General features: G+C 39.3%; 1 protein-coding gene and 1 long non-coding RNA gene across 3 annotated transcripts in view; one reads left to right on the plus strand and one right to left on the minus strand.

Moving 5' to 3' along the window:
* PRKG1 (protein kinase cGMP-dependent 1) overlaps nucleotides 1-18,893 on the minus strand; it is a 1,294,615-nt gene that overhangs the window by 162,864 nt on the left and 1,112,858 nt on the right. For both annotated transcript variants that reach the window (XM_072628923.1, XM_072628924.1), the window contains one exon: nucleotides 18,123-18,188. In XM_072628923.1, coding sequence (XP_072485024.1) covers nucleotides 18,123-18,188 — 66 coding nt within the window. The remainder of the gene's footprint in view (nucleotides 1-18,122; nucleotides 18,189-18,893) is intronic.
* On the plus strand, nucleotides 40-18,237 carry LOC140517563 (uncharacterized). The gene is made up of 3 exons (XR_011971637.1): nucleotides 40-71; nucleotides 16,358-16,433; nucleotides 17,928-18,237. It is a non-coding gene; the product is annotated as an uncharacterized lncRNA (long non-coding RNA).

An 18,893-nucleotide genomic window follows, 5' to 3' on the forward strand; every position in this document is an offset into this window, starting at 1 on the left:
TTAATTCAAAGATTGTTTTTGGTTCCATTTTTACCATGACAACCAATCAACCAACAGAAGCTACAGTTTTAGTAAGTCAGCAAGTATGTATTAAGCACCTACTGTATATATCAGCTACTATGCTATGTGCTAGAGAGACAAAGAAGGGCAAAATCATGGTCCTTTTCCTCAAGGAACTCCCAGTCTAACTGAGAAGACAATATGTAAACAACTACGTACGTATAAGATGTAGACAAGGACAAGGAGGTGCAGTGGATAAAGTACTGGACCTAGAGACCTGAGTTCGAATCCCTCCTCAGACATTTATTAGCATTGTACCCCGGGCAAGTTACTTAACTTCTATCTTCCTCAGTTTCCTCAAATGTAAAAAATGAAGAGAATAATAGCTTCCGCCGTAAAGGGTTCTTGTGAGGATCAAATGAGATAATATTCATGAAATGCTTGGCAAAACCTACAGTTCTATATAAGAGCAAGTTGTAATGATAATGACAATAATGATAATATTAATAAATGGGATTTCATCTCAGAGGGAAAAAACTAGTGGAAGGGAAGGTAATGAGAACAGGAAAAGCATCCTGTATAAGGTGAGCTCTGAGCTGGGTCTTGAATTAAGCAAGGGAAGCCAGGAAGAGGAGGTGGTAAGAAGAAGAACCATTCTAGGCAGGAGGCATACACGAGTGGAGTTGCCATATTTGTACCACAGAAAAGATGGTAAAATTTGATCACCACCCATCAGCTATAATATTTCTATTTGTCAGTTTCATTCAGTGCTTAGGATCATATTGGGGCAGCTAGGTGGTGCAGTGGATAGAGCACCAGTGCAGGAGTCAGGAGGACCTGAGCTCAAATCTCACCTCAGACACTTGACACTCACTAGCTGTGTGACCTTGGGCAAGTCACTTAACCCCAATTGCCTCATCCTGGGTCATCTCCAGTAATCCTGATGAATATCTGGTCACTGTACTCAGATGACTCTGGAGGAGAAGTGAGGCTGGTGAGCTGCACAGCCCTCCCTCACTCAAAACAAAGTCAAGTGCAAGTCAGGTCATTATTTCTCTGATGGCATGGTCTTCTTCGGCAATGAAGGGCAAACGCACACACACACACAAGATCATATAACAGGGGCCAAAAATAAATTTCACTCAAACTTAACCCAAATTAATACAAAAGGAAGAAAGTCTAAATGAAGGATCAAAATGCAGATCTAGCTTTCACTGTGACCAATCTATTCTTCTCAGGACCATGTCCTAATTATTGCCCCTGAAGAAATGTGGTAGAAACAAAAAGGGCTGGAAAAGATGATTTTTATGAAAGTCACTAGCTATTAGAATGGACTGAGAATTAGAGCTTATGAAGACAGAACATGTTACAACAGAGACAGGTTTCTGGGGTCTATTTCAGACTATTTCCTGGCATTATTTGACTATTCCTAATACCTTCTAAGTATTGGAAGAAAAGATGACTTTAGTTTATTCTCTAAAATCTTCCCCTACCCCCAAAATCCTTCTGATCTCAAGCCGCTCTTTGTAGTTATGACCATCTGGATAGCAAAGAACCACCTAATATTTCTATAACACTTTGAAGTTCTATAAAGTACTTTATGTTCATTTTCTGATTTAAGCCTCAAAACAACCTGATGAAGTAGGCATTATTATCATCCCCATTTTAGAGAAGAGGAAATTTAGCTTGTAGAGGGGAAGAAACTTGTCCGTGTTCACTCAGTAAGTGTCAGATGAAGGATTCACAGCCCTCTTCTTGACTTCAGGTACAGGGTTCTGTTAACTACTTCACACTGCTTTATTCAAAATAGAGTCTTCAACCAGGCAGCAAACCCAAGAGGTTAAATGATCAGGAACATTTTCTAACTTGAGTAACACAAATGAAGAATCATGCTGACTTTAGCTCCTGAGGTTGTGTTTTCTCCCTCCTGTGCTCAATCCATAATTCACTTCTTGATTAAGTCAGTGATTAGTGCATTACTATTTAACAGGCATTCAAAAAGTGTTACTGACCCTTTTATTAATTACCCACTCACGATGATTAATAAAATGATTAATTACCCAGAAACTCTGTATCTCACACTTATTCTGTCACAGTTCTATCTTTTTATTGATACCCATGTTTCCACTAACATACTGTAGGAAAAGTGGTATATGTAAATCAAGAAACATTCAAGGCAATTTAGATGGTATTTCCCCACTGCTGAAGTGCTGTTGGTAATTTACATGAGGCTTACACAATGGCATGATCATGGTTTTGGTTTCCAGAATGCAAATATAAAGAAGATATCTTCCTTTGTTTACCAGAGGAATGTAGATTGTTGCAGAGATCTATAACATTTGTTCTCACCACAAAAAAAAAATGCCATTTCTTTGGCATACAGACTGAATGGGAATAGGGGGAGGTATCTTGCTCATTTCCTCTAACCTATCAATCCTCATGTCATTCCATCTCCATCTTTGTGGCTATCATACCCTTTGTTGATTTTTCTGTATGCAGAGGTCAGAAGTCTTGATGGTGTCTCTGGCTACAGAATTCAGATGATGGGGTAGAGGGGAAGTGGGAATGTCTTTGGCTTGAGAGAGGAGCTAAACATAAGTCAGTAAGAGTGGCTAAATACAAGGATATTTGTAGCAGGATTCAGTGTTTCTAGTTTAACTCTGAGGCATGAAAAGTCCATAAACAATGAGGAGATCCAAAGAGGAAGAGGAATGGAGAGTGTCATCTGAGAAATGGACAGTGAGTATGAGGGACAAAAGGCACAGTGCTCACTGGACAGTACTATTTCACCATGTCTAGAGAAATCAAGGAAGACCTCTGGCATATTGGGCGGACGCCTTGTGGCAAACTTTGTTAGCATATAGATGATAGTGACATTAGATGGGCAGCCATGGTTGGATAGTTTGTAGTCTCCATAATTGGAAGGAACTCCAGAATTAATAAGCCCATAGAAACATCTGAGTATTTGAATTTAATTTTTTGTTGCACTGTCTTACTCCAGTAAAACTTACTCATTAGGCAACAGAGCATAGTGGATAGAGTTATGGGTAATGTAGCAAATATGATATTCAACTTGTCTGGAAGACCCAGGTCTGCCTCTGGCACTTATTAGCTGTGTGACCCCAGGCAAATAACATAGCCTCTCTGGTTCTTAGTTTGTTCAATTGTAAAAGAGAATAATAAAACCCTAAGTATTTGGATCAATGTTGTTGTGAAGATCCTGTGATGGTGGTGGTGGTGGTTATCTTTCGTTTTCAAAGAGAACCAAAATGATGTCACGATGATAAAGTGAAGTTTCAGTGCATCTGACTGTGGGTGATCGGACCAATATGAGCTCAGAATGCTCTACCACACAGATAGTCCGGGCACAGATAGTCCATGTGAATATTTGGAGTGCATATTCCAAATTTGCGCATCCTACATTTACTTTGTGCTGTTTCAATTCTGCTTTGCTCATAGAGCACAACACCCTTTCTGATGTGGGCATGCCATGCTGAGCAGTCCTGTGCCAGTGTCTCCCATGTTGCACAGTCAAATCCAAAGTTCTTTTTTTTTTTTGACTTTTTTTTTTATTTTGTAATGTTTAACAATCACTGCCATACAATTGTGATTTTATCCCCCTCACCTACCCCCCACTCCCCCCCTCCCTCCCCACGACTGCATACAATTCTGTATAGATTCTACATATACTTTCCTATTGAGTATATTTTCACTATAGTCATGCTATGTAGTCAGACTAAGATAAATGAAAGAAATCGTATAACAAATCAGATCATGATACACAAACACATACACATACACAAACATGATCTGCTACAATATGTGAGTGACTTCCATATTTCTCTCTCTGAGTGTGGCAGGCATTTTGCCTTGAGATCCTCCATTGGGATTTTTTTTTTTTTTGGTAAGAAGTTCTTGTGTTATTACACAAATCTAAGTCTACCAGAAAAAACTCTCACACACTGTGGTTGTTGCTGTGCATAAAGTTCTCCTGGTTCTGCTCCTTTCACTCAGCATCATGTCATATAAGTCCTTCCAGGCCTCTCTGAAGTCTTCTTGTTCATCATTTCTTATGGCACAATAGTACTCCATTACATTCATATACCATAATTTATTCAGCCATTCCCCAATTGATGGACATCCCCTTGACTTCCAGTTTTTGGCAACTACATAGAGTGCTGCTATAAATATTTTTGTACATGTGGGACCCTTTCCCATTTTTATGATCTCTTGGGGATATAGTCCTAGTAGCGATATTGCTGGGTCAAAGGGTATGCACATTTTTGTAGCCCTTTGGGCATAGTTCCAAATTGCTCTCCAGAATGGTTGGATGCGCTCGCAGCTCCACCAACAATGAATTAGTGTTCCAACTTTCCCACATCCTCTCCAGCATTTATCATTTTCTTGTTCTGTCATGTTTGCCAATCTTATAGGTGTGATGTGGTACCTCAGAGTTGTTTTGATTTGCATCTCTCTAATCAATAGTGATTTAGAGCATTTTTTCATATGATTATAGATAGCTTTAATTTCTTCCTCTGAAAATTGCCTGTTCATATCCTTTGACCATTTATCAATTGGGGACAAATCCAAAGTTCTTGAGAGAGACCTTGAGAGTGTCCTTGTATCGCCTCTTCTGACCACCATAAGATCACCTGCCCCATGTGAGTTCTCCATAAAATAGTGTTTTTGGCAAGTGTACATTTTGCATTCAAATAAATGTGAAGATCCAATGAGATAAGGAAGAGGAAACACTTTGCTGACTTTTAACTTCCATGTAAATGTTGGTTATCATGACTAAAACAACTGTGTGGTGGCATTGATGTGAGACGAGATGGTTTACTCCTCAGTGTCTTTGGGCCTATGTTGTCTCCTCCTATAGAATGTGAATGTCTCAGGCAAGGACAGCTTAACTTTGCCTTCAAATCTTTGGGGCCGAGCTCTAGGACTAATTATTCCATTAATAAGGGCTTCTTGATGGATTAATTTAAATGATTGAGCATCCCACCATGTTATGTAAGCATCGTGTAAATCTTCAGAATCATTACATGGACAGGTGAAATCTTCTGATCAGGTTTCCTGCTACAGCTGCTATAAAATGAATCACTTTTCCATTCTTCTTGATTCTATATGCCCACTTTTTCAGCATTATTCTTCAAACACATCATCAGCATTATTTTAATAGCTATCATTTGTATAATGCTTCTAAAGTTTGCAAAGCACTTTCCATATATTTTTTTATTCTTATAGAAACCCTATGAAAAAGACATTGTCACTCCCATTTTGCAAATGAGGAAACTGAGGCAGCCACACAGTAGATATCAGAGGTAGGATTCAAACCCAAGTCTTCCTGGACAAAATCAACTCCTCATTGAATTTATTCTTCACTCTGCAGAAAGGCTTCAAATACTATGAGGCAGGCAAACCTGGCTAGCTGAAGCTGCAAGGCCCTCTGAGGGAGAGGAGAGAGGGAGGGGGGCCAGGCAGGCCAAACCACCACTATCTTGATTATCATCTCCCTTCAGGTCTCATCCCCCAGTGAAGACAACTCGGGACCCTGAGCCCATGAACCTTGGGAATCACCATGTTCCTAGCACAGTGAACTCAGTCATCATCCTGGGAAAGGAGCCTCTGTGGAAATGTAGCATGGCCCCTGCTCTTGCAGGGGCTGTAGCCATGGCCCCTTCAAAATCAGAAAAGAAAGTTCTCCCCATCAAAGTCCTTGGCTATGCAAAATCCTACAATTTTTTTCAGTGAAAATAACATTAAAGAAAAGTCATTCCCATATGATTTGCTGCTGTGCCCTAAGGACCATGGGATCTTTCCATCTGACTTGCAACTCAAACCCCTTTATGTGTTGTCTCTTCAGTTAAAATGTGAGCTCCCTGAGGGCAGGGACTGTCTGACTTTTCTGTTTGTGTCACCAGTGCTTAGCACTGTGCTTTGTACAAAGTGGGTATTTAATAATGCTTCATTCATCAATTCATAATGGCACTTTCTGGACTTCTTTTACATCATATACTTATCTTTATCTTAGTTCCGTCTTCCATCCCTTCCAAATATGCATGCTCATGTGTGGTGCATGCATGCGTACCGCCATGATGGCATATTTGTGGGATACCCTGCTCACTTGCATTATCTGTTTTGGTCTGGACCTAACCTTTTATTAATGTGGAGAAGCGCAGAAATTCGGTCCCCCAATATTTATAGGAAACATCCACAATTTATAGTCTTAGAGACTTGCCTGGGGCACATAAAGGTTAAATAACTCATCCAGGGTCATATAATCACATAACCAGCATGTGTCTGAAGTAGGACTTGAACCCAGCTTTCCTAACTCCGAGGCTGATGCTCAATCCCCTGTGTTGCTTTCTCTGACGTACATGAATGCGAACATTTATTAATCACTTATTGTATGTCAAGAAGTGCCCTAGGGCTGGGGTATAAAAGCAAAAAGAAAAGTCAGTCTTTATCCTCGGCACTTCTGGTCTAATAGGAAGAAACCACACACATGGGAGAGTATATGTACGTACACATGTGCACACACATATACCACATGCACACACACAGAAGATCAGGTCAGATAGATATGTACTTACACAGTATGGCAGAGAGGAGAGAGCACTATATGCAGAGCCCACAAGTCCAGGGAGCAAGTCTTCCATGATGCATATTTACTTGATGACCTTCTACAAGTCACTTAAACTCAGTTCCCTAAGAAACTCTCTAAGATGACAACCACAGGGCAGATGCCAAGTTGGATCTTAAAGGGAGTTCACCTATGCCAATGAGATCAGGGGTCGAATATCTAGCCTTATATATCAAAGACGGCAGTATGGTGTGATAACTGTCTGCCTCTCTCTTTCTGTCTCTCTGTGTCTCTGTATTTTTGTTTCTCTCTGTCTCTGTCTTCTCCCCCCTTCTTGTTTTCTTCTCCTTCCTCCCCCATCTCTCCTGCCTTTCTTCATCTCTCTGTCTCTCTCTCCATCTCTGTCTCTCCACTTCTGTCTCTCTGTCTCCATCTCTGCCTCTCTATTTCTCTATCTCTCTCTCTCTGATATGCTAGCTAGATATAGCTGTTCCTCTTTGCCCCTTCCTATATTTATGAAATGGTTTACCTCGATGCATTCATTCTTCTTCCCTCTACACAGAATCAAGTCTTTAGGGTATGAAATACCTTCCTGACTCTGGTTTGTCTGAACCTGAGCTCTAAATTTCTGTTAGAATAATCAATGAACATATAATTCCAGCTCCATGATCCACTTCTTTCTTTGTTCCTTGGACCAGAATATTCTACCTTGATTATGTAGACCAAGAGTTGCTCTGCTTAGATCAAGTCGACTTCCTCTACACTGGTTTGGTGACCTGGAGCTGTCCTCAGTTTTGAAACACACACTCATTTGTCCACCTTCTCCAGTTCTGTGTAAACTTAAAGTCCCAAGGAAGTTCTTAGTTCTAGAAGGAAGGCTCGTTTTCAAAGTGCTAGAATTATGGAGCACAGGGTACACAAGAAAATATTTCCCACGTATTTCATGCAAATTATTACATCCTTGAGCTTTCTCCATTTGAGATAAAACTTGTTTTCTGTCTGAGGTCCCATTCAGTTAACAAATATCCAGGCTCCTCATTTCTGGGGTTTATGATATCAGTTTCAAAAGAGAGAGGAATCATAAGGCATATTAATTGGAAAGTGGAAAGTTTTAGCTCTCTAAGGCCCGGTTGGGCCTGTAATGATTGACTCACCAGGGAAGTGTGTCTGCCAAAGCAAGCAAAGCCACTTAACTCTACCAGGAAGTCTGAGAGCAATCTACAAAGCAGCCTCCAACCTTGGGGCCCGAGAACTCCACTGCGGATTTTCAAGCAGTGTTAAAATCCTGCTGGAAGCCTGCCTTTGCACCACCTTTCCCTCTAGGTTCACATTTCAGAATTAAATTGAAATCTGGACTCACTTTGGTACCTTCTTATGAATAATGCACTTGCAGACTCTCTTCTACTTATGACAAGTGAGAGGCAGACTCAGCTCCACAAAGACCTTGGCCAACTGGGGCATATTCATCTTCTGATGGGAGAAAAAAACCCCAGAAACTGGTTCTTCTCCTCTGAGACATCAGAGAATCAAAGAATCATAGGATCTTGGATTTGGAAAGGACCTTGGCACTCAACCAGCCTAAATCATACCCAGAAAAGTATGCCCATGACAATGCACTTGACAAGTTGTCTTCCATACTCTACTGGAAGGCCATCAGGCAAGCGGAACTGACCACCCCCAGGTACAATGTGTTCTCATTTGAGCAGTCTCTCAGTTTAAAATGTTTACTCAAAGTTCCCTAGAAGGCCTTAGGTGGTTCCTGTCTTCTCTCTTATTACACACTGTCTTGGATCCTACTTATCTGAGTACATGTTGCTTTCTCTACTGCAGAGGAATATAAGCTCACTAAGGCACAGGTACTGTAGTTTTTCTCATCTGTATACCCCAGTGTCTAGTACTATGCCTTGTAAATAGTAAGTGCTTAATAAATGTTGCTATAGGGGATTAATGCATTTTCACATCATTTACAAGTGTTGATCTGGGAAAGGATGATGTAGTAGGGGCAGTATTCTAATTCCTGTCTCCTACATACATTTTCTTTAAAATGTATTTTTGTTTCTTACCATTTTCAAGTCTTTGCCAAATGTTCTGGGTTAAGTTTAACTCAGGTCAGTTATCTGGTAACTTAGGTTCCACGTTGGAAACAAGGTGATAATTGTAGGTCATTCAATAGTTAATAAAAAGAAATTTCCTTAAGTTTGGCAGAAGAAGGAAGGACTGGCATTGAATTTATCGACACTGATTTATCTGAGTGAAGCTCCTGTAATGGATGCCCATTGTGACCCACCAATCAAGCATCTGATCACACTAGGGGCTCCTGTTGGTGGCTTTGTACACAGGTGACCAGGCCGTGACATAAACAAGCTGATTGTTTAATTTGAGTCAACCAAGACTTCAAGATGGTCTCAATATCTCTCAAGGAAAAACTATCCTATGATGAAAGAGGGAAGAATTTGGTTATTGCTCCTACCATGAGCACTGATTCTGAATACAGAAGATATAAGTTCAGATCCTACTTCTACCATTTACTATATGTGGGACTTGGGAAAAATCCCTCAACATTCCTGGGCCTCAGTTTCCTCATCCATAAAGTAAGGGGATTCAATTGGACGGCCTCTGAGGGCCCTTCAAGATGAAGTTCAATGATCCTATGATCAGGCTCAAGATCTTTTTACTCAGTAACCCTTTAGTCCACTGTCTCTGAGCTATGCATTCGTTCTTACGGTTAGAAATTGGGGCTACATTATCAACCAATTTGATTATACAATCCAGTAAGCATTTCTCAAGCATCTGCTATATGTAGATCATGGTGATAGCTTCTAGGAAAAACAAGACTACATTTAGTTCTTCTCCTCAAGAGGGCTTACATTTTATTGAAAGGGTAAGATCAATCAATTAATCCATTAACAACCATTTCTTAAAAAAACAAAAAGAGTACCAGCAAAACAAAAACCTTCTGAAAGAAAAAAGTTTAGATGGAAACACCAATACATAGGATACTTTTCCATTATGATCCAATTAAACTGAATATGCTTTCAAAAACTAGAAAATAGAACTTCATTGTTTCATTTTATATTTTTTCCTTTGTGTATTAGGTTTGTGTTTGTACATTTTAAAACTACAAATCAAAAAGAAATTAAAAACAATACACGTATCAACTGTCTACTCTGTTCCACAACATGCACTAGGAGCGGCAGATAACAAATTTTCAAAGGTGAGATAATTTCTTCCTTTAAGGAGCTCACATGCAACAAGATGATGAGTTCCTTTAGGATCAATTATTTGAGTGATACTTTGCTAAATCCCCAAAGCACCAACATTGGAGTTGCATAATATGATCAGCAAAAGGAGAGGGAATTTGGGCTTCCTATCAAGTCATCCCTCAGAGGTGGCTTCTATTCTGCCTCTCCCTAGGATATCCTTGAATTCAAACCAGGGATGAAAGACTTTATAGTTGTCCCTCCATTTCTCATCCTTCTCTTTTAGGTTAATCAAATATAAAAGGACCTTTCTCAGATCCTTGCTCACTGGAGTTTCCATCCTTGCAATGGACCTTTAGAAAATCTTTTTCTTGGATTTTTTACATTTCCATATTAACACTTTGAACAATACGCCAATTTATAGACATTTTCTTAAAATGATGAGTCTAAAACGAATCATAGCTCATTCCAAAATACACAAGACCATTCAGTTTTTTAGCGATCAGCCAGCCAATACCCTTAACATTTCCTCATATTTTATTCTGCAAAATGAGATAAAAGAAAAGCTACTTAGGCTGGAGAAGAGGTTGAAACTGACAAATGTTGCATTAATCCCAACTGCCCCCAATTGATAAGGTACTTGCTCCAAAGTATCTGGAAACCCTCAAAGAGTCTTTGTAGGATTGAGAGCTGAACAGGACCTTAGAGAATGGTTAGTTTAACTCCCTTTATGGAGAATACAAAAGGAATTCATGTCCAGAGATGCCTTCATGGAATGCAACTGAACATGAGAAACTGAAAAGTCATAATCCCCCCAAGAGCAACGGAAAGCCACAGGGAAGATGTGAGCAAGTCTCGACACAAAGAAATGACAAAGGAGGATTGTGGTTAGTGCCTTCATCAAATAACTATTTGTGTATGTGTATGTTTGTGCAGGGAGGTCGCCAGGGAGAGAAAATCAATTTTTGTTGATTAAAGAAAGATTAAAAAATGAATACATGAGGAATGGGGGGAAATAAATGCAAATTGGGCTAGTCCTATGGTGAGAAGGGATAAAGGGGGATGGATAAGCCATGTTCAGATCCCTTGTTATCCTTGAGATGCCCAAAGAAATTAAGGAAGTCTCTTACATTATTGTCAGGACCCCTTGTTGGGACCTCTACAGAGGGTATAGTTAAGATTCATAGAGAATGAGCAAGAGTGCACAGGTTGGATTGTGTCATTGATAATGCCTATAGGAACTTGAACACACATTGGTAGAGTCAAGCACAAAGTCAGACAGTGAATCATCTTCAGAGCTGGGATGTGAACCCTGGTTCTCTGACTCCAATCCTACTGTTCTTACCACTATTCCATGCTGTGTTTTCTGGAAGTGGAAATAGAAAATTATAAAAAGAGGAATACACAAGGGATAGAAGAATGGAAAAAGGAAACCTAGGAAGAAAAGAGTCTGTGATTTGCTTCCAGAAGAGGAAAATCTAGCCTGGGGATTCAAGGTCTTTGAGAAGGAGATGAAACAGAGGCTGGAAAAGCAGGCTTCCAGTAGGAAGCCAGTCATGGTGCTGCCATTCCTATGTTAAGTCTCTTCAGACACTTGGGTCAATCTTTAAATCTCTTTCCCCATGTCATGTCCCCATCTGCAATATCACAGAAGACCACCATGTACAAAGGTATTCTTGTGAGTTGATGGAATAGGTAGGTTGTTGCTGGGAGGCATCATCTAAAGTCCACTTAGAAAGTCCAAACATGTCTCATCTGCTACCTGACCATGGGTAAAATGTTGATGTGGGAAAATCATTCCTTTAGGTCTTAAAATGCATGGTGTAAGGCAATGGCTTGTTATGAAAAAAAGACTGGATTTAGACATAAAAAAATTGGGTTTGAATCCAAGAATGGTACTTACAGCAAGTTGCTTCTCTTTGGGCCTCAGTTTCCACATCTATAAAAAGGGAATACTTAGACTATATATTTTTAGGTGTATTCTATCTATGATCTTATGAGTTTAAATTGATTAAAGCAGAAATTAATTAAACAGATTAAAATAGAAACGTCCTTGGTAATGGACAATCAATCCCCTACTGACTGACACTGTAGTGAGAATTAATTACTGAGAGCACAATGGTAAGAAAGTGAAATCCAAATCAGGCTTGGGTTGAATGAAAGAGGGATGGTTATTGAAAGAGGACAGAGTTAATGCATCCAAAATGAACTCTGCATTTGCTAAGGGCTGATTGGGAGTATGGAAAATTGAATTAAGAATCAAGAAAAGGTTTTTTCCCTAAGTGGATTTGGCCATTGGCTCTCTCAGCTCTATTTAAAAACCTCTCTGAAGAGTTCTTGGCATTCTGGGACACCTTAGAGTCCAGAGTTGGTGATGTGAGGTGTAGTGACAATGAGTTCTCCACGTAAGGAACTTCATGATTTGAAGAACAATTGCAGAAAGGACCAAGGGTTCATATGCTTGCCTTGGTCCTTGCCTCACCCATCACCATCAACACGTTATTGACAGTTATGTTTCCTCCATAGACTCTTCATAGAACTTTATTAGGTACTTTGCTAATGCATGTTCTAGCTATTGGTACTTATATCTTACCCCTTAGCTGTTTTCCTTTGACTTATCTGTCTCTGTTACTTACTATCTGTGTGATACTGAACAAGTAAGTTTACCTCTCTGGGAATTAGTTTCCTCATCTATTAAATGAGAAGCTTGGACCTTAATTTCCTTCTCTAAATCTATGATATTACCTTTTCATAGAATGAAGAGGGGGTTATCATAGTTTCCCTTTTCTTGACATGAGTAATGGCATTTTATTTTATTCTAACCCTACTCTACCCATTGTAAAATGTAATTTTCCATTTCGATGTTAAAAGAAAAGTTACATCTAAACCCAATGTTTTGCTGTTCTGTACTCAATTCTTATGAAAGACTAATTAACAGACAAAGGCTTCCCAGTCTTAAACATTCAAGGACAGTGAAAGACTATCAGATTGGATAATCTCTGTCTCTCCTACTCAGAAATAAAACAACCTGCCCACAGAGTCAGAAGTTGGCAGACATGACCCTATCATATCCCTCATGAGTATATGTTTCCTATCTACTATAGATACCTATGGGAAATAGTTCATGTTTAGAAGACCACTTGCCCTATAAACCCACATTTTGATGTGTGCCAATTCATGCCTCTTTCTGCCCTGACTTGGCTTGTTAGAAAATATGGAGTACAGCTTTTTACTGACATTGTCTAAATTGTGATAAATTAAGGTTTTGGTTTTTTTTTTTTTTTTGACACTGAAACCCTGCCTCAACTGCATCTTCACCCTCCACAGATCTTGTAGTCTGCACACATGGAATGCTTAAGAAATACTTGGTGAATAATGAATACGTGAGTGAGTGGATTTTAAGGGGCAGACAATAGAAAGTCTTCTTGGAAACCAAGTGGCTATGAAGGTCCCTTAGAGACGTTATATTTTGATATCTGGGCTAAATGTTGCTGGAGAGCTAGAATAGTGATACTTATATCTTACCCCCCTAATTGCTCTATTAGGTCAGCAACCCTGGTTTATCCACCTCTATTACTTATTATCTTTGTGGTACTGAACAAGTAAGCTTACCTCTCTGGGAATTAGTTTGTTTGGGGGGGGGGGGCGGTCCAGGATAACTGAGACATTAAAAACATTGAGGATGGCATCTATTTGCAAAGAAATTAGAACCACATCTTACTTACCCAGTGCCCATGTTCAAGAGCAAAGCTCTGTGCAAAACCAGGGCTTCCTTCTGCCCCACAGACCAGGATCTCCCAGCATCTCAGGAGAATCTTTGTCTTATTTAGGCTCTAAAAGTATTTGTTATTGATAAAAGAAGACTTACAGAACCCCAAGATATCAAAGCTTGGAAGAGAGTTCAAAGGCCATGGAATCTAATCTGTACTTGACCTACAAGCTATTCTAGAAACTGCCAAGAAGAAAATATCTAGCTCCAACTTTTGGAGGAAACCTACTCTCTCCCTGGTCATTTTAAAGGAGCTTATTAAATTATTAAATCAGGAGATTTAGTTAAAGTGACAGGAAGGGAATAAGAGTAATTAGGAATTGTTGTGGTTAGTTAGTCAGTTTCAGTCATGTATGACTCTTTGTTAACCCATTTGGGTTTTCTTTTTTTGGCAAAGATATGGGAGTAGTTCGCCATTTTCTTCTTCAGCTCATTTTACAGATGAGGAAATTGAGGCAAACATGAGTAAGTGACTGGCCCAGGGTCATCCAGCTACTAAGTGTCTGAGGTCAGATTTAACCTCAAGAAGATGAGTCTGGTTGACTCTAGATCTGGAACTCTATCCACTGAACCATCTAGTTTCCCTAGTTATAGTGACAACATTTTTTAAATGCAAGAAAAATAATCAGGACAGAGGGTGAAAACCAAAAGAACATTTGTGATTAAAATTAATATGTCTATAAAATAAATTAAAATAATTTCAGGCATCTAAAGCTAATTCTATTTTTAACTCTGATATCCTATTGTACAGTATCTTCACAATAGTAAGAGAAAATAAGACATCCCTGTATGCTGTGTAGACACCCTGTGATAAACAGATGGGAATGCATGGAAAAGATCTGTTCTGGGCTGGATTGAGATCTGTATTGTTAGAGGGTATATTCCAATCCATGAGGTTTCCAAGCAATTGGAGAACTTAAATAGAGTTTTGTTTTGATCATATTTATCATTGGTTTGATTGCTTTTGTTTTAGAACATCATATATTTGTAGTCTTAGGAGTCATGTGGTTTTACTTCCTTATTTGACAGGACTGGTTACACTAAGTATAGCATCTTAAAACACACACACACACACACACACACGCATACGCACTGGAATGTCTTTATTCTTTTAGAAATGTTTTTATATTGTTTTCAGGATGTGAATGAAGTACTGAGCAAAATGACCTTTAATATGCTGAAAAATCATAGATTTTATACCAAATAAAACCATGTGGATCAATGAATGAACCCTGTGCTATAAATATTTCATGTGAAATAAGGGTAAAAGTCTCTCTGTAATTGATGACAAAAATAACAATTTTCATTCTTAAACATATTTCTAGGTTATTGACTTCCAATACTGGACTTTTTAAAGGTACCTATTGGTTCATTACATGGATGAGAAATGAATTTTTAGAACATGTAGGCCTATCAGACTGGAATAATTTTGAGTGCTATTTGGACAATTTACTTTTACTAATTTCAGAACCACTACAGATACTGATCAGAGTCATAATTAAGTCAGAAGAAAGACACCAGCTCCTCTGAGAAGGCTCAGGCTAAAATCAATTCTGTATTTCTCCTTTTCTCAATGAGGATTTTTTTTAACTGTAGAAAAGTATGATTAGTTACCACCATGTCCTTTCTTCATCCCCATGGAATGATCAAGCAGAAGGGCTGGCTTATGTAACATGGTACCTTGCTTGTAAATTTCAGGAGAAAGCTACTTCCATTGACAGCCCTAATGGCTACCATCTGTTTGCACTGGATTAAGCCCCCAGTGTTCCTTTAATTGGCCATAAATTAAATACCATACAGCAGGCTTTTGACAGGACGTCGTGGTGCAGTTACTGAGAAAAAAATTCTTTGATTCCAATGCTTGCTCAGTCCTGTTTTAAAAGTAGAGAAAGACATTTTGGGATCCCATAGCCACCCATTCTCTTTCATGTTTTTTTCTGTATTTCTCCCCTACAACCAACATCATTCAGATTTGAGAGAAACAGCTAATTCCAGGTGCAGTTCTGTATCCGAAGTTTTTTTTCAGTTTCCGGAAGAAGGACAAAGCTTGGTGCCTCTTCCAATTTTTTAAAAGTATGATCAAGAATATAGAGTATAGTTTTAAAAATACAAAGGACTTAAGACTTGATTTTCGGGCCCAACTCCCTCAGTTAACAGATATGGAAACTGAGTCCTACAGAGGTAATGTGACATCTCTAGGGTTTTAAAGGAAAAAGCAGCAGGATTTAGATCCAGAACCTATGACAACAAATCTAGCACTTCTCTCGCAAACACCACCTCCACTCAAATTCACAAAGCTTACCAACCAACTAACCTATTAAATATCAGTGGTAAAGTGTGAACAATGAATTTAGAGTCAGAGGACCTTGGTTCAAATCCTATCTTTATTACGTTGGACCTTGGGTTTCAATTTCCTCAACAATAAAATCAGTGGATGTTGAACTTTGAGGTCACTCCTGGCGCTAAATCTATACCATGACTCCAATATAGTTCTTCTGATAGTAATTTCAGAGCTCCTTGATGCCTAGACAGAAGAAGGATCCTCTTGTTAGACATTAGTCAATGAAGTGGAGCATAATGTTACCATCATGCAAGAGAAACTCTTGGCATGTCAGGCAAGCCAGCAGCTAAATCATCACAGCCTTGGATCCAGTTACTCTTCCATAATTCTTACTGTTAGCCAGGTCTCGCCCCTGTTGATAATTTGATTAAGGCAGTCTTTTCTTTCTTGGCAAGAATAAACTACTCTGACCCTAGTGGCTGCCCAATTATCCAATCTCACCTTCCTTGTCATCTTCACAGGCACTGGGGACTTGTCAATGTTGTGATTCTTTCCACTGAAGGAGGAGTGAGAAGGAGGAGTCAACTGATTGGTTTGGTAAGCTAATCCATACTATCCTGAGATAAGGCAAGAGGGCTGTATCTCCATAATCTGTACACCTGAAAGATACCTTTTTAGAGACATACTTGTACTATTTATTGTTTATTCCATTCATAACCAATGAATTGGACCTTCCCATGAATTTGCAAAATTGGAAGGGACCTTTGAGTTGATCTAGTCCAACCCTTTTCCTAAGTAAGATTCACTTCTATGTAATTCCTGAAAAGCAGACACACGGGTAGCAGCTGCCTGACCTCTCTTGCTAAAATTTCCTAGCTGTTAGTATCATTGACTCCCCATTGGCCTAGGAGTTCCTTGAGAGCAGAGACTTTCTTTTGCCTTTCTTGGTATCCTTAATGCTTATCACAATGGCTGGTACATTGTAGGCATTTAATAAATGCTTGTTGATTGAGTGCCTAACCAGATCCTGAGACAAGCCATTGCACTTTGAGATCGTACTAATTGTTAGGAAGTTTTTCCCAGCATCAAGCCTCTCTTGGCCTCTTTACAACTTTCCCCCATCTCACCTGTCTTGTCCCTCCTGACTCTCCACCCCTCCCAATAGGGCCAAGCTGAACAAATCTAATTACCTAACCACTTGACCACCCTTCCAGTACTTGAGAAGATCCCTCATGTCCCTCCTAAGTCTGCTCTCCCTCAGGCTAACCAAGGCCATTTCCTTCAGTCATTTCATATGACCATAATTCAAGTCCAATAATAGTGGAAAACAGAGCCATGGAAATATTGATGAGGCAATACTTTTCATTAAGAGAACTTTTAAGTGCCCCTGAAATCCATCAGTATTTAGGATTGACCATATCCCCAGCATGTTTCTTTTGGGGTCATGTGATCTTCTCAAATACAGACTGTGTTGGGCATATGATTCATTGTGCAGTAGGGAGCTGAGATTAGGAGAGAAAAGTATGATGGTGCTGAAATAGTAAAACTGGACTTCTAGCTTTTAGTTTCTCCACTTAGCAACATTTTCAATTCAGGTATAAAAAAGAAATCTCCCCAAAGGCCATGTCTAATCATGTAACTCTGCTCAAGAAAGTTCAATGACTCTTCATTGGATCAGGATGAGATGGAAACTTAACACCTCAGCAGCTTGGCTTTGACTCCAGCCAAGCTTCCTGGATTTACTGCATCTAACTCCTCCTCACTCATTCTCCACTCCAGGCAGACTGACTCATCTGCTCTTCTCTGAACTTGGCACACCATCATTTCTGATCTTTCTACCTTTGTGTGGGCTCTGTCCCCTACCTGGTATTCTCTTCCACCCCATCTCCTCTTTGTACAATTTCCAGCTTCCTTTAAGGCTCAACATCGGTGCCATCTCTGATGCGAATTATTATTTTTTTCTGCTCTTATTCCATCCTCTTCAATGGTTATATTTGCACTTCTCTGCATATGAGTTGCTTCTCAACAGTAGAATACAAACTCTTTTTGGGTGAGGTTAGGCAATATTTTTTTTTCTTTTTGTCTTTATAGATATGATTTCAACTGTAACCACAGGAGAAGGGAGAATCTATTCAATTATTAAATTATCTTTTGAAAGTGAAAAGAGTTCCCACGGCAGGAAACAGCAAATATCTGTTCATAAAATGTGAAACATTGTCATCAATAGATGCTTCTGCTGACAACATCCCCAAAACACATGATACAAGAATAAAACAATGGACTTACTCTCTGTCGATCACCAGGCAGGTCACTGCTTCTGCAGCGATGACGTTGGCAGTCCTTACATCTTCCCTAAAAATTAAAATAGAAATGAACCTTCAATAAATATGAACTATGTCTAATAAAGCCTGTTTCCTTAATTAAAATATTTGGATTTACCCCAGCCTACATTTGAATTTTGGATAAATTTGCAGTGTTGCATAATGGGAAGAAAGTTAGACTTGGATTCAGGAAGACCTGGGGCAAGTTGACAAACACTGGCTGTGTGGCCATAGATAAGTCATTTAATGAGTTAAGGCCTCAGAGAAATCCCTACGACTGTAAATTGTAGAACAGGCGCTGATCTGAATAGGGAGAAAGGGTTTCTTTGAGAAGGATTTCCCTCCATGCTGGAAATCATAGGTCTGGAGAAGAAAAAAAATTCTGTTTGGTCTGATTTGTCCCAAGGAAAAAATTTTGCCTACCGCCATGTTAATTTCTGAACATGGAATAAAATTCTTTAATTTCCACATACAATTGGAATAGTATCCCATTACTGAAGATCAGTTACAAAATAGAAACCCTTTCTTCATCCTGTACCCTCAAGAAGAGAACATGGCTGGGCCCTAGAAAAGTGATGAATGGCACTCCATATCCACTTGTGCCTCTTTCTTTTGTTATTATGGCATTTAAAAGGAAAGAACAACTATGATTTAGGCATAAGCTGTGCACAGAGCTTTGTGCTGGGCAATGGGAGATATACCCAGTTTACATAAGATGATGCTCCTGTGCTCAAGG

This window comes from Notamacropus eugenii, chromosome 1 (assembly GCF_028372415.1).
Source record: "Notamacropus eugenii isolate mMacEug1 chromosome 1, mMacEug1.pri_v2, whole genome shotgun sequence".
In the NCBI taxonomy this organism is placed as follows: Eukaryota; Metazoa; Chordata; class Mammalia; order Diprotodontia; family Macropodidae; genus Notamacropus; species Notamacropus eugenii.